Source organism: Aegilops tauschii, chromosome 6, assembly GCF_002575655.3.
Source record: "Aegilops tauschii subsp. strangulata cultivar AL8/78 chromosome 6, Aet v6.0, whole genome shotgun sequence".
Lineage (NCBI taxonomy): Eukaryota > Viridiplantae > Streptophyta > Magnoliopsida > Poales > Poaceae > Aegilops > Aegilops tauschii.
Window position 1 is genome coordinate 6,525,134 of NC_053040.3, and position 12,457 is coordinate 6,537,590.

General features: G+C 46.7%; 2 protein-coding genes across 2 annotated transcripts; both read left to right on the forward strand.

Annotated features, from left to right (window-relative positions):
- The first annotated feature begins 2,619 nt into the window (after window positions 1-2,619).
- On the forward strand, window positions 2,620-5,399 carry LOC109737787 (cytochrome P450 709B2). The gene is made up of 5 exons (XM_020296917.4): window positions 2,620-3,191; window positions 3,413-3,636; window positions 3,863-4,113; window positions 4,201-4,612; window positions 4,831-5,399. Exons 1-5 carry the CDS (start codon window positions 2,933-2,935, stop codon window positions 5,257-5,259), a joined length of 1,575 nt encoding a protein of 524 aa, XP_020152506.1. The 5' UTR covers window positions 2,620-2,932; the 3' UTR covers window positions 5,260-5,399.
- Window positions 5,400-6,737: 1,338 nt separating this feature from the next.
- LOC109737795 (protein FAR1-RELATED SEQUENCE 5-like) lies at window positions 6,738-8,990 on the forward strand. Its single transcript, XM_020296922.3, has 3 exons — window positions 6,738-8,339; window positions 8,529-8,885; window positions 8,970-8,990. The coding sequence occupies exons 1-3, from the start codon at window positions 6,738-6,740 to the stop codon at window positions 8,988-8,990; spliced, it is 1,980 nt and encodes a 659-aa protein (XP_020152511.3).
- Window positions 8,991-12,457: the final 3,467 nt, after the last annotated feature.

Below are 12,457 nucleotides of genomic sequence, written 5' to 3' on the forward strand. Positions count from 1 at the left end.
AAGCAGCGATCGCCTAGCTTCGCGGAAACGAGAAGCTGGAGTTGCTCGATATTACGTGAGAATGCCCTCCCGATGTGACTCCTCGAAGCGTTATCCTCTGGCTACAGCGCCCCATGAACCGTTTTTCCGCGCTACAGTGTGGCACGGATTGTTTTTCGGCTGTCGGCGCGCCGGCCCAAATTTGGGCCCGTCAACGCGCACCCGCACGATATGTGCTTTCGCAACCGCCCGATTAAGTCGCTACCCCCCGCGTACATGATTCTTATTCTTCCCTGCGGCAGTTCCATCCTACCCCTGCTTGCTCGACGCCACGCGCATCCTCCCCACTTGCAGCTTCCGTCGTGCCGCTCATCGGCTCGCCGCCGCCGCACGTCGGCGCAGCTCGCCAGGCCCCACCGCCAGCTGCAGCCTGCGGACGAGGTTCCAGCTTCCCATGGCCGGTTGTAGCTTTCACCTATAACCGTTGCAGCACCGGCTTTGGTCCGGTTCCAGCACTTTGCAAGCAAAAAAAGTCGCCGTCGCCATCGAGGAAACATAACAGCCAGATGCAGCTTCCCATCGTAGCAAAAAATTTATGGCTAGAAGCTTTTATGGTGGTCGGTTGAAACAAAAATCAAGGCTTACTGTCGCCGCCGTAGAAACTCTTGAGCCAATGTAGCAAAAATTGGTGCTGGTCCCAGCTTGGGGCTTCACCGGTTGTAGCAAAACTTTCTGTTGGTTCTAACTCGGGCCTTCACCGGTTGTAGCAGAACGTATGTGCTGGTACAAGCTCCGGCGTCGGCCTATGGTAGCAAAAATTCTCGCTGGTTCCAGCAATTCGCAGAGCTGGTTCCAGCAAAAACCGCAGTGTTTGTTCCAGCATCAGTCGCGTTGTGAATTGCTTCCAGCACCGGGGACTCTTGGTTCCAGCAAATCACATGGCTGGTTCCAGCAAAACAGGTGGGTGGTTGTAGCATCGAGCGGTGGCATGTATGCGCACGGGTGCCGGCCGTAGCAGCACCGCGACCGTTGTAGCAAAAATCAGCAGCCCCGTCGTGGCGTCGTCGCAGAAGCAGCAACCCTGTCGTGGGCGTCTCCACGGCTGCACAAGCACCGCAGCAGCAGCACGCGGTCCCGTCGCCGATGTCCCCTGCAGCTCCTTGATGTCGCGACGCAGGGGAGGAAGGAGAGGTGAGGAGAAAATTAGATTGCGTGGGCAACAAATTTAATTCAGGCGCGGGGCTTGCTTGACGGAGTGAAGGCAAAAGCAACGGGGGAGAGAGATGAAGGTGGAGATGCAGTGTTGGGGAGAGAGAGATGAAGGTTGAAGACGAGGGAAGGGATGGGGATAAGGTTGATTAAGCGGTATTAGGCCCCACAACCAAGTGGTGCGGAACCGAACGATTAGCCTGTCGCGGGCTGAATCGAATGAGCAGCCAGCGACCGGCCGAAACGTTAGCCGGTCCGCCGGCCACAAACGTTTACCTTGTTTTTCTGCTACCGAACGCTCGCTGGCTCCCGCGAGAAGCTAGCTATCGCTGGCTCCACGAGAAGCTGGCTCGTTTGGGAAGCCAGCGAGCTTCCGAACGGGCCCTTACTCTTCTCCACCCATATCTTCGCCACGCAGCCTGCCGGTTTTTCCGTATCTTTAACCTCCATAAAGGATCTCTAAATCCCCATCTCTCTCCACACTTGCCCTCTTTGGTATCCTCCTATCTATTGTCCAATCCATGAGATCCATGGCAAGCTCTTATTGTCGGGTAACTTTTTTTTTTAGCTAGGAAAAGAAGTCTGTGCAAACATATCCAAGAGGAGATCTAGTGTTGAAGTTGATTACTATCTGAGAATAGTCCGGTAACAAACATATTGCTGGCCAGTAACTTTTTGAGTTATAAAATAAGTCGTCCAATGAGTTTTAGTCGATCGATCACTACTTGTGAATTGACCGTTAAATCACATATTAGTGGCTGGTAACTACTGAGTTCCAAAATAAGTTCTTTGTGTCATTTACATTTGCCACATGACGGTTAGTATCATATCACTATTGCAATTTATATTTATCCAACATCCGAGTTTGAGATACCAACATGTCAAGTTATTTAGTTACCCAACTGCACATGTTATAGTTACCAACTAGTCAACTATGTACTTATCTAGCTGCCCATGCTACAGTTACCAACCTGACACAATTGTAGTTACCCACATGTCTAGGTTGGAGTCAGCGCCATAGCAGTGCTATAGTATGAGTAATTGTTGTGACAGTAGTTTTGGACTCGATAACTACTTGTGAGTAGTTCGATAACTCCTATAAGTCGGCGAAAACGGATAAATCAGGTTTGTCATCTGAGAGCTAAACCATATTAGGAAATAAGATGGAATTTTGCCGACATCAACATGTTGGTCATTATTTACGTGCATGCATAAGGAAATGTGTTAGAGAGAAAGGGATGCAAGGAAGCACGCGGTGGTGACTTGGAGTGTTCGGTAGATACACTGTAATCTATATATATACATCAAGTTCGTCGTGTATCACACTCTAGTAGAGCTAATAATAAAGCACCATGGAAATTCATCAATTTGTAACGCTAAGTAAACCACGCCTCAGAAATGATAAGAGTTAGCCACCAACCGAATAGTGTTGGAGGTGACCATGGCCTCACACCTAGAGTAGGCGAGTGGACGGACACACAGCCCCTATCTTGGAATTGTGCAAATTGTCTGCATCCTAAATTCTGTTGCGTGCGAGTCCTACGGACCATACGTACGTGTGAGGTGCCATCCGTTTGGAATTACTTTGGCTGCCGTTTCGTCCAGGATTACGCCAGCTGACCAACTCGGCTCGACCTTCTCTGATAAAGGCATGGCACCGATGCTGCCAACCGCATGCTGGCCGCACGGCTGGGTTTCAGTGAGATAGAACCTTTGATCGCACGCCTTACCAGTCTCTGGTGGCATGGCGGCCCTGCAGCTTGCCGCTCTCCTGACGCTTCTGCTCGTGCTGTGGCGTCTCGTGTGGCGGCCGCGCGCCGTGGCGCGGTCGTTCGCGAGGCAGGGGATCCGAGGGCCGCCCTACACGTTCCTGGCCGGGTCCTTGCCGGAGGCGAAGCGGCTACTGATTGCTGGCCGGAGAGGTGTGCCGCCCCTCGACGCCGGGTGCCATGACATCATGCCCATCCTGCTGCCGCAGTTCCATAGATGGGTCGCTGATTATGGTAAAGTACTAACGGTAAACGACTACTTTCCATTTTCTTTAGATTGAATTGACAGCTACCTATGCCCAAATTCCTCGAGGAACTGAATTTTTCGATACAATATGATCCTACAAGCTAGGATTGAGATGGTTGGTCGTGGCACATCTAGTTGCAACATTATCCTTAATCATATTTAATTAATTCTCGAATATAGTATTCATAATTGTTTTTTGTTCGTTCAGGCAGAACGTTCCTGTTCTGGATCGGGCCGATCCCGGCCATCTTCTCTGTGGACCTGCAGCTGATAAAGCAAGTGCTCACAGACAGGACGGGCCTGTATCAGAAGGACTTCATGATCCCCGTGCTGAAATCCCTCTTCGGCAACGGCGTCATATTGATAAACGGTGACGACTGGAAGCGGCACCGGAAAGTAGTCCTTCCTGCTTTCAACTATGAGAAGATCAAGGTTAGAGCATGGCTAATAGTGTAGTCCGGTGATAGCTATTAATAACAGCACAAAAAAGGTGATAATTATTAAATAACATCAAGGTTGATTACAAGGCTGGCTATTAGATTAGTCTTCATTATACTTGCGCTTATAGACTTCTCCTATGAATGCACCCGAGGTGTGAGCATTGTTAGTGTTGTAACACTACACCGGTTAGTTGGCTGATGATTTACCACGTGTGTAGAGCATGTCGGCGGTGACGGCAGAGGTCACAAGGCGGATGATGCAACAATGGCGCGAGCAGATACACCAAAGCAACGGCGTCAAGAAAGCAGCTGAGATTGACATGATCCACGCCTTCAACGACTTGACCGCAAAGATAAACGGACGCGTCGCCTTCGGCACAAGCCACCAGGATGTCGAGGAGGTCATCGTCTTGATGCGGGAGATGCAAAAGATCGCCACTGCCTCCACGCTGGATGCTCCAATACTCTGGTAGAGTACTACTGTATTTGCTTACAGACCAGCTCCGAATCCAAGCTCATGACATTAACCATGTTAATCTTGTGCCGTTCACTTCAGGTATCTGCCGACTCGGCGTAACTTGCACGTTCGACGTCTGAACAAACAGCTAAGAAGCAAGATCATGTCGATCATGCAGGCACGGCTGGCCGCAGATGGAGCCAAATATGGCCGAGGAGACACCGGCGGCTGTGGGGACGACCTGCTCGGGCTGCTGTTAGAGGCGTGGACGCCGAACCGGCAAGGGAGCGGCGGCGATACACTGACAACCGACGAGGTGATTGATGAGTGCAAGACCTTCTTCGCCGCAGGGCAGGAAACCACGGCCACCCTCCTTGTCTGGGCCATGTTCCTGCTTGCCGTGCACCCCCAGTGGCAGGACAAGGTCAGGGAAGAGGTCCTCAGGGAGTTCCCAGGCGGGGACGGCGATGATGTGATACCCAACGCCGATATTCTCGCCAAACTGAAGCTGGTGCGTACATTTCAACTGTCAATATCATTAATTTTTCATATATTTTCGAATGAATATTATTCAATATCGTAAATGTTCATATTGTTTCTATAATAGGTTGGCCAAATGTTACAAAATTTGACTTTTGAAATTTTTGTATGTAGTGTAATTTTGCAAAGAGGGAATAACTAATGTGTTGTGACTTGTGAGCATGCTCTGTGCCTGTTTTACTTATGCAGCTACACATGGTATTGCTCGAGACATCGCGTCTCTACCCTCCGGTCGTGTACATACAACGGAGGGCCGCCGCGGACGCCGTCCTCGGAGGCATCACGGTACCCCAGGGAACAATCATATCAATCCCCATCGGAATGCTACATCGAGACAAGGAAGTTTGGGGCCCTGACGCCAACGAGTTCAACCCCATGAGGTTCGAGCAGGGCGTTACAAAGGCTGCCAAAGACTCCAAGGCGCTCTTGACTTTCTCTCTAGGCCCGAGAGTTTGCACTGGTCAGAACTTTGGCATCGTGCAAGTGCAGGTTGTCATGGCAATGATCCTCAGCAAGTTCTCCTTCTCCCTCTCCCCGGAGTATGTTCACAAGCCAAAGTATCTTCTGTCTTTGACACCAAGGCTTGGGATGCCTCTCATTTTGAGGAATCTACAATAGATGGGCGAGAAAGATTGCAAAATCAAGCTCGTTGTAACGCATGAGTAAAATCATTGTAATTTCAGTCCCCCGCAAAATCGTTGTAACGCATGAGTAAAAACATTCTACATAATCGATTTAGAGAGGCAGCCAATTATGCATACAGAGATCATATCAACTTGGAGTAACAGACGGATCTTCTTGGATACAAATACGAGCAAAAAGATCAAGGTACATGTAGTTGTGATGTTATGATGGAAGACGACGTCGTTGGTGGTACCGTGGCCGTCCCTGCTTGACCAACGTAACCTCAAGACTGCATCCATCCAAAAACATTTTACCGAAAGCATCTACAGCATCTTGCGGATGAGCATGCACCGTCGACATGTTTATGAAACCGACACCCTGGGAGCACTTGGTATCTTTGTCGTAGAGCACCTCGGCGCTAAGTTCCAGCTCGGAGGTATTCACCGTGAGAGGCAAATTACGCAACATCACCCTGAAACAAGGCTCGTAATGTTTCGAGATATGAATAATGCTTGGTAGGCTAGTTACTGGAGGCCTGGAGCTGTCTTCTGCTGCTTCTGCTTCACTTCTAGAGCCATGCACCTCTTAGTGATTTCCTGACCAAACAAAATGGAAGATAAATTTTTAGCACCTTTTCAGTTAATGGTGCGGCTTATGAGCTCCTTTACGGTGATTGGGGCGGTACTGGGAGTACTTTCAAGTACTTACCCCTTCGATTTTTATTAGCCGTCCGATCTGGTGGGGGATTAAAAATGAATTAACTTAATTAGTTTAATCAGAGAAGGGCATAATGGTCCAGGGTAAAAATAAATTTCAACCGATCACGTCCACGACCAGAACCACGTCTAGATCTAGTAGCTCGGTCAAGTCCTCCTTCTCGTCCTCTTCCTTCTGTCCGACGAGCCCGGCGAGAGGAACCAATTCACCGTCGTCGGCGTCGTTCTCGTCCTCCTCCTGGTCCCCTTCACTATAAAAGACGTGGTCGGCGGCAGGAAGAAGAATAAGGCGTGACATCTGCGGCGGCAGTGTCGGTGGCGACGGCGGCGGCGGTATAGGAGAAAGCCCCCCACTGATCCCATCGCTTCCGGACTTGCATCTTAAGGTATCAATCGCCTGAATCTCAACTTACTTTGATTCGTAGCCTGCACTTCCTACTTAGATTTGTTTAGTCATCATCGATTTAGGTTTTCCTAGTGCATGCAATTCAATTTAGCAGTACTTACATCTCTGATCACGTCTGATTTTTATTAGCCGTCCGATCTTGCGGGGAATTAAACTTGAGTTTATTAGAGTCATCATCCATGCTAGGATAGTACTTGTTGGGCGTTGATGATTGGTTTCCCTCACATGTCAAACGAGCAAAGTCTTTTCCATGCACTTGTCTTTGCCTATGAGCTATTTTACACCTGCAACATTGATAAACAGAAAGATGTTGATGATTGGTTTCCCTCACATGTCATATGCAGGAAGACATGGCGTATGCAAGTGATGAGAGTATGTTCGAGTATCTAAATGTTGTCAGCAAGATGTTTGATAGTGAGGTCGAAGGCTATGAATTCTACAACAAATATGCTCTTGAAAAAGGTTTTAGTGTGCGGAGAAGCTACGTTGAGTGGGATGGATCCAACAAATACATAATTTTAAGGAAAATTGTGTGTAGTCGTCAAGGGTTTCGCGAAGAGAAGCACATGAAAAGAAAGATGGAAGATAGAAAGAGGAGGCCACGAAGTTTAACTCGTGTTGGGTGTAATGCTAAATTGGTCATTACGAGACAGGAGGAAACCGGTCGGTGGTTTGTCAAGGATTTCATCGATGAGCACAGCCATCCTCTAGCCCCACGGGATCTTTCTTGTCTGATGCGTTCGCACAGACGAATTAGCGATGAGCAGAAAGCGGACATTGCGGACATGGAAAAATGTGGGATCCGCAAATACCGTATTATGGATATTTTGTGCTTTCAATACGGTCGATTTGATAAGGTTGGATGCATAAAGAGGGACATTTATAATTTCTGCCATGCTAATAAGCAGGAGACAATCAGTGCCGGTGATGCTAATACGGTGATCATGCACATGATGGCGAGGCGAGAGCGAGATGTGGATTTTTTCTTCAAGTACTTGGTAGACGAGCATGGCCATGTGAAGGGACTGTTCTGGGCTGATAGTCAATCGCGACTTGACTACGAGGCTTTCGGAGACGTCATTGTTTTCGATAGCACATACAGAACCAACAAATACAATCTGCCATTCGTGCCGTTTGTCGGGTTGAATCACCACCGCAGCACTGTTATTTTTGGCTGTGGTATAATTTCTCATGAAACAAGCCAGGCATACGAGTGGATGTTGCGGACCTTTTTTGATTTCATGGCACAGAAGCATCCGATATCTGTGATCACAGATGGGGACCTTGCAATGCAGAGAGCAATCAGGGTGGTCTGGCCAGACTCAAACCATAGACTATGTATATGGCACATTCAGCAGAACATTGTACGCCATCTGCATGATGACGACGTAAAGGAGGAATTCAGATCTTTCATTTATGATACTTCTTTCATTGAAGAGCATGAGATAAAATGGATACAATTCTTACAACGGAATAAAGTAACCAGTGAGGAGTCTTGGCTGCATCAGATGTATCAGATGAGAAAGTTGTGGTGTGCTCCATATCTTGAGGGGCGTTGTTACCTAGGATTGAGCAGCAATCAGAGGAGTGAGAGCTTGAACTCTGTGCTACATACGCATCTTGAGGGTAAGATGTCGTTGTTTGAAATGCTAGAGCACTATGAGCGTTGCCTTGCGTCGCGATGGATTAACGAAGCTCTCCAAGACGTCGAAGCCTTGCAGTCCGTTCCATTTACAGAGGAAAATGCTTCGCCGCTTGAGAAACACGCCGCAACAATTTTCACACCTAGTGTCTTTAAGATGGTCTTATGGAGCATAGATGCTGTCAGCAAATGTCAGATCAGAGAGATACTAGATGGATCAGAAGATTCCACTTATGTTGTGTCCAAGCAGGAAAGAATGGATAAAAAGTTTGGAGTGCGCATTGAAGAGCAAGGAGGTCTTTTGCACAGGGTGAGTTGTTCTTGCCGTAAGCTGGAATGCGCAGGCACACCATGTTCCCACATTTTTTACATATTGGGGATTTTAAAACAAACAATTCTGCCCAGTTGTTGCGTTCCCACTAGGTGGACTATGAATGCAAAATGTGCATACGCACCTACCAGGAAAAACCAGATGTATGACTATTCGGTAAGCCTGCAGAGGTACCGCGAGTTGCAGAATTGTAGTCACGCCGCAAGTTTCAAGGCATGCCACTCTGATGAGGACTATCACCGTCTAAAGATGCTTTTGGAAGCACAACATCATGGCAAGCAATCAAGTTTTGAACAAGCTGACAGCAAGGAGTCAACTAATGCTCAGCATAACAGCATTAGGTTTGGCCCGTTGATGCCGCACTCGGAGAAAGTTGATAAGGTTCTGGATCCCGTGCATGTGCTAGGCCGAGGTGCACCGAAGAAAAGGCTGCAGGCAAAGACAAAGAAGTCAAGATCACAGAATATCTGTGGCTATTGCAAGAATCCTGGTCACAATCGACGTAAATGCGCTAAATTGCTAGAGGTACGAAATATGTTCATATTTATTTTTTGCATGTGTTTTACTCATAATTGATGTCCATGTGATTTATTCTATTCTTCTGTGTAGGATCTCGAGGCTGAACTGTGATGTCTACATACAGCATGAACTGACGATGAGCCAGAGAAAGTCGTGTGCCATTCAGCTTTGTGTGACGTGGTCTTTACATTCTATTTCATCGTGACAGTAATTTAGTGAAGTGCGGTTGTACTGCCATGTTACTGTATTAGTTCGACATCTTTCGTTTTCATTTTCTGTGTGTATCATTTGATGTCCAACTTTAAGAATGATGATGTATTTCGAACAGGAATAAGGGCTAGCATGGAGCACTTGTTATTTTCGAGTAGAATAATTTTTGTGATGTATTTCTGCACGCACGCACGGCCGCCAGACGGATCTCCCGCGCGATCCCACGGTCTGCATGGCTCATGCATGGCAGGCCATTTTCCTACGTCGACCCAAACACCGGCCCATCCGATGTTGCAGCTCCGGACGGCCCACGTCGCGTACGATCTCGCGCGTTGTTCTCGTGTAACTAAAAATAGTCCCACCTCGCCCCTCGACCAGCTCCTTTACTTGCTTAAATACCTTCATCGAGGTGATTTTAGCAAGCGTTGGTCCTCATTGTAGGATGAATATGATTCTTCACCCTTACTATGGTTGTCATGCATATTCATAATCATCATGCATATTCTTCATTTAGAGATCATTAATGACTGACGTATTTTTTAAATAAGCGGGGCCCAGTAGGGTGTGCTTGGAAATATTTGAGAAACCTCCATGCACGTTCATCTTTGCTGCATGCAAATCGGGCGGCAGCCGCTGTGCGAGCAGCTGTCAAGTCCTTGATGAATCACTATTCACATGCAGGTCCCCGACTCTTGCATGCAGGTGCCTAGTTTTTGCATGAAGGTCCCTGGGTCGCATCATTGGTTGAGGAAGTATCTCTAGAGTTTTCGAACTGACATTGCCCACCACCTCCTCCAAATCACCCAAATCACCTCCTCCAAATCACCCAAATTTTCTTGTACATGGTGACACACATGTGCCAAACATGTCTATGAAAGAAATTGTTGAAAAACATTATTTTACAATGCCCCCTTGAGGCATAGACCGATGTTTTCAGCAGTCAGTCTAGAGGGCATTATAAATTCAAAAAAAATACAAAACCTTGAAACCCAGCATTGTTTGTGCAAGAGATCATGTGTGCCAAAATTGAGGTGATTTGAAGGTGGTGGAAAAAATGCCCGCATTCCGGAGGGACCATTTGGTCTTTAACTTAAGCCAGTTTTTGAAAAATGGTGAATTTTTCCACCACCTCCAAATCACCCCAATTTTCTTGTACATGGTGACACACATGTGCCAAACATGTCTATGAAAGAAATTTTTGGAAAAAATAATTTTACAATGCCCTCTTGAGGCATAGACCGATATTTTCAGCAGTCAGTCTAGAGGGCATTATAAATTCAAAAAAATTCAAAAAAATACAAAACCTTGGAAACCTAGCATTGTTTGTGCAAGAGATCATGTGTGCCAAAATTGAGGTGATTTGGAGGTGGTCGAAAAAATGCCCGCATTCCGGAGGGACCGTTTGGTCATAACTTAAGCCAGTTTTTGAAAAAAGGTGAATTTTTCCACCACCTCCAAATCACCCCAATTTTCTTGTACATGGTGACACACATGTCTATGAAAGAAATTTTTGAAAAAAATTATTTTACAATGCCCCCTTGAGGCATAGACCGATGTTTTTAGCAGTCAGTCTAGAGGGCATTATAAATTCAAAAAAATACAAAACCTTGGAAACCTAGCATTGTTTGTGCAAGAGATCATGTGTGCCAAAATTGAAGTGATTTGGAGGTGGTCGAAAAAATGCCCGCATTCCGGAGGGACCATTTGGTCTTTTAACTTAAGCCAGTTTTTGAAAAAAGGTGAATTTATTCACCACCTCCAAATCACCCCAATTTTCTTGTACATGGTGACACACATGTGCCAAACATGTTTATGAAAGAAATTTTTGAAAAAAATTATTTTACAATGCCCCCTTGAGGCATAGACCGATGTTTTCAGCAGTCAGTCTAGAGGGCATTATAAATTCAAAAAAATTCAAAAAAATACAAAACCTTGGGAACCTAGCATTGTTTGTGCAAGAGATCATGTGTGCCAAAATTGAGGTGATTTGGAGGTGGTCGAAAAAATGCCCGCATTCCGGAGGGACCATTTGGTCTAACTTAAGCCAGTTTTTTAAAAAAGGTGAATTTTCCACCACCTCCAAATCACCCCAATTTTCTTGTACATGGTGACAAACATGTGCCAAACATGTCTATGAAAGAAATGTTTGAAAAAAATTATTTTACAATGCCCCCTTGAGGCATAGACCGATGCTTTCAGCAGTCAGTCTAGAGGGCATTATAAATTCAAAAAAATTCAAAAAAGTACAAAACCTTGGAAACCTAGCATTGTTTGTGCAAGAGATCATGTGTGCCAAAATTGAGGTGATTTGGAGGTGGTCGAAAAAATGCCCTATAGACTGACTGCAAAAAATCACCATGTAAGTTTGACCAAATGGTCCCTCCAGAAGGCGGTGATTTTATCGACCACCTCCAAAATTTCCACTTTTTAAAATATATTAGAAATGGAAGATTCAATCTTGCTAACTTATGAACATTGACAAAAAAAGATTTTCAAAATTTTCTAATTCTTATAATATATTTCAAATGGAAGTTTCAATCACGCTAACTTATGAACATTGACAAAAAAGATTTTCAACATTTTCTAATTCATGTATACCCCCAGTGTACAAAAGTAATCGGGCCGGTGCAAGAAAAGCCCGCCTACTTGCCCGCTTTCACAATTCAACGGCCTGCATACGACTAGTAACCCAATCATTTATTGGACCAGGATGCAGAGGCCGGCCAGATTGTGAAAACAGGTAGCAAGTAGGCCCCACAGGGCAGGGACGGAGACGGTTAGGCAATGTGCTGCCCGCTTTAGAAAGGAACTTGAGAGGGAAAGTTCAGCGCGCTATATAAACCAGTGCTAGCTCCCCTCGCTCGGCGAGGTGGGACTAAACTCCCTGCAGCCCTGGGATGTGCCCGGCGCGAAGCTCGCTTGGGCCTAATTCGGGTGGGCCGTCCCACGCCAGCCTCACCCGTTGGGTCGCTGGATGGACCGTTGGGCCATCTCGTTGTCTGCGCCTGAGGCCTGCATGCATGGGAAGGGCGGCGACGTGGGTTTGCATGCGCGGGTGGCGGACGTGCATGCATGCGAGCGCGGGTGGCCGACGTTGGTTATCTGTGTTTTGCTTGCTATTTCTATCTTCTTCCGTTGATATTTCTATCTTCTTCCCTTGATATTTCTATCTTATTTGACGTCAAAACCAGCAAGTTTTGGGGTTAGCTCAGATTTCACGCGGCCCACGGGGGTGTGCTTGCGCGCTTGATGGAAAAAATTGGTGTTCCATCTGGGAAGACGGATTTTTTCGGCATGCTTGAAATGGACCCAAAATTTTTTTGAAACCCTTGTACCAACATGACAAGCATCCATGCAAACTGGAAATT

What these genes read in the sequence shown, in the direction of transcription:
- LOC109737787 (XM_020296917.4), top strand. Translation starts at nt 2,933, where the DNA reads ATGGCGGCCCTGCAGCTTGCCGCTCTCCTGACGCTTCTGCTCGTGCTG. An exon ending in CTGGATGCTCCAATACTCTG is followed by an intron (nt 4,114 to 4,200) that starts GTAGAGTACTAC and finishes CGTTCACTTCAG; the next exon opens with GTATCTGCCGACTCGGCGTA. An exon ending in TTCTCGCCAAACTGAAGCTG is followed by an intron (nt 4,613 to 4,830) that starts GTGCGTACATTT and finishes TTACTTATGCAG; the next exon opens with CTACACATGGTATTGCTCGA.
- LOC109737795 (XM_020296922.3), top strand. Translation starts at nt 6,738, where the DNA reads ATGGCGTATGCAAGTGATGAGAGTATGTTCGAGTATCTAAATGTTGTC. An exon ending in AAGGAGGTCTTTTGCACAGG is followed by an intron (nt 8,340 to 8,528) that starts GTGAGTTGTTCT and finishes GTAAGCCTGCAG; the next exon opens with AGGTACCGCGAGTTGCAGAA. An exon ending in AATGCGCTAAATTGCTAGAG is followed by an intron (nt 8,886 to 8,969) that starts GTACGAAATATG and finishes TCTTCTGTGTAG; the next exon opens with GATCTCGAGGCTGAACTGTG.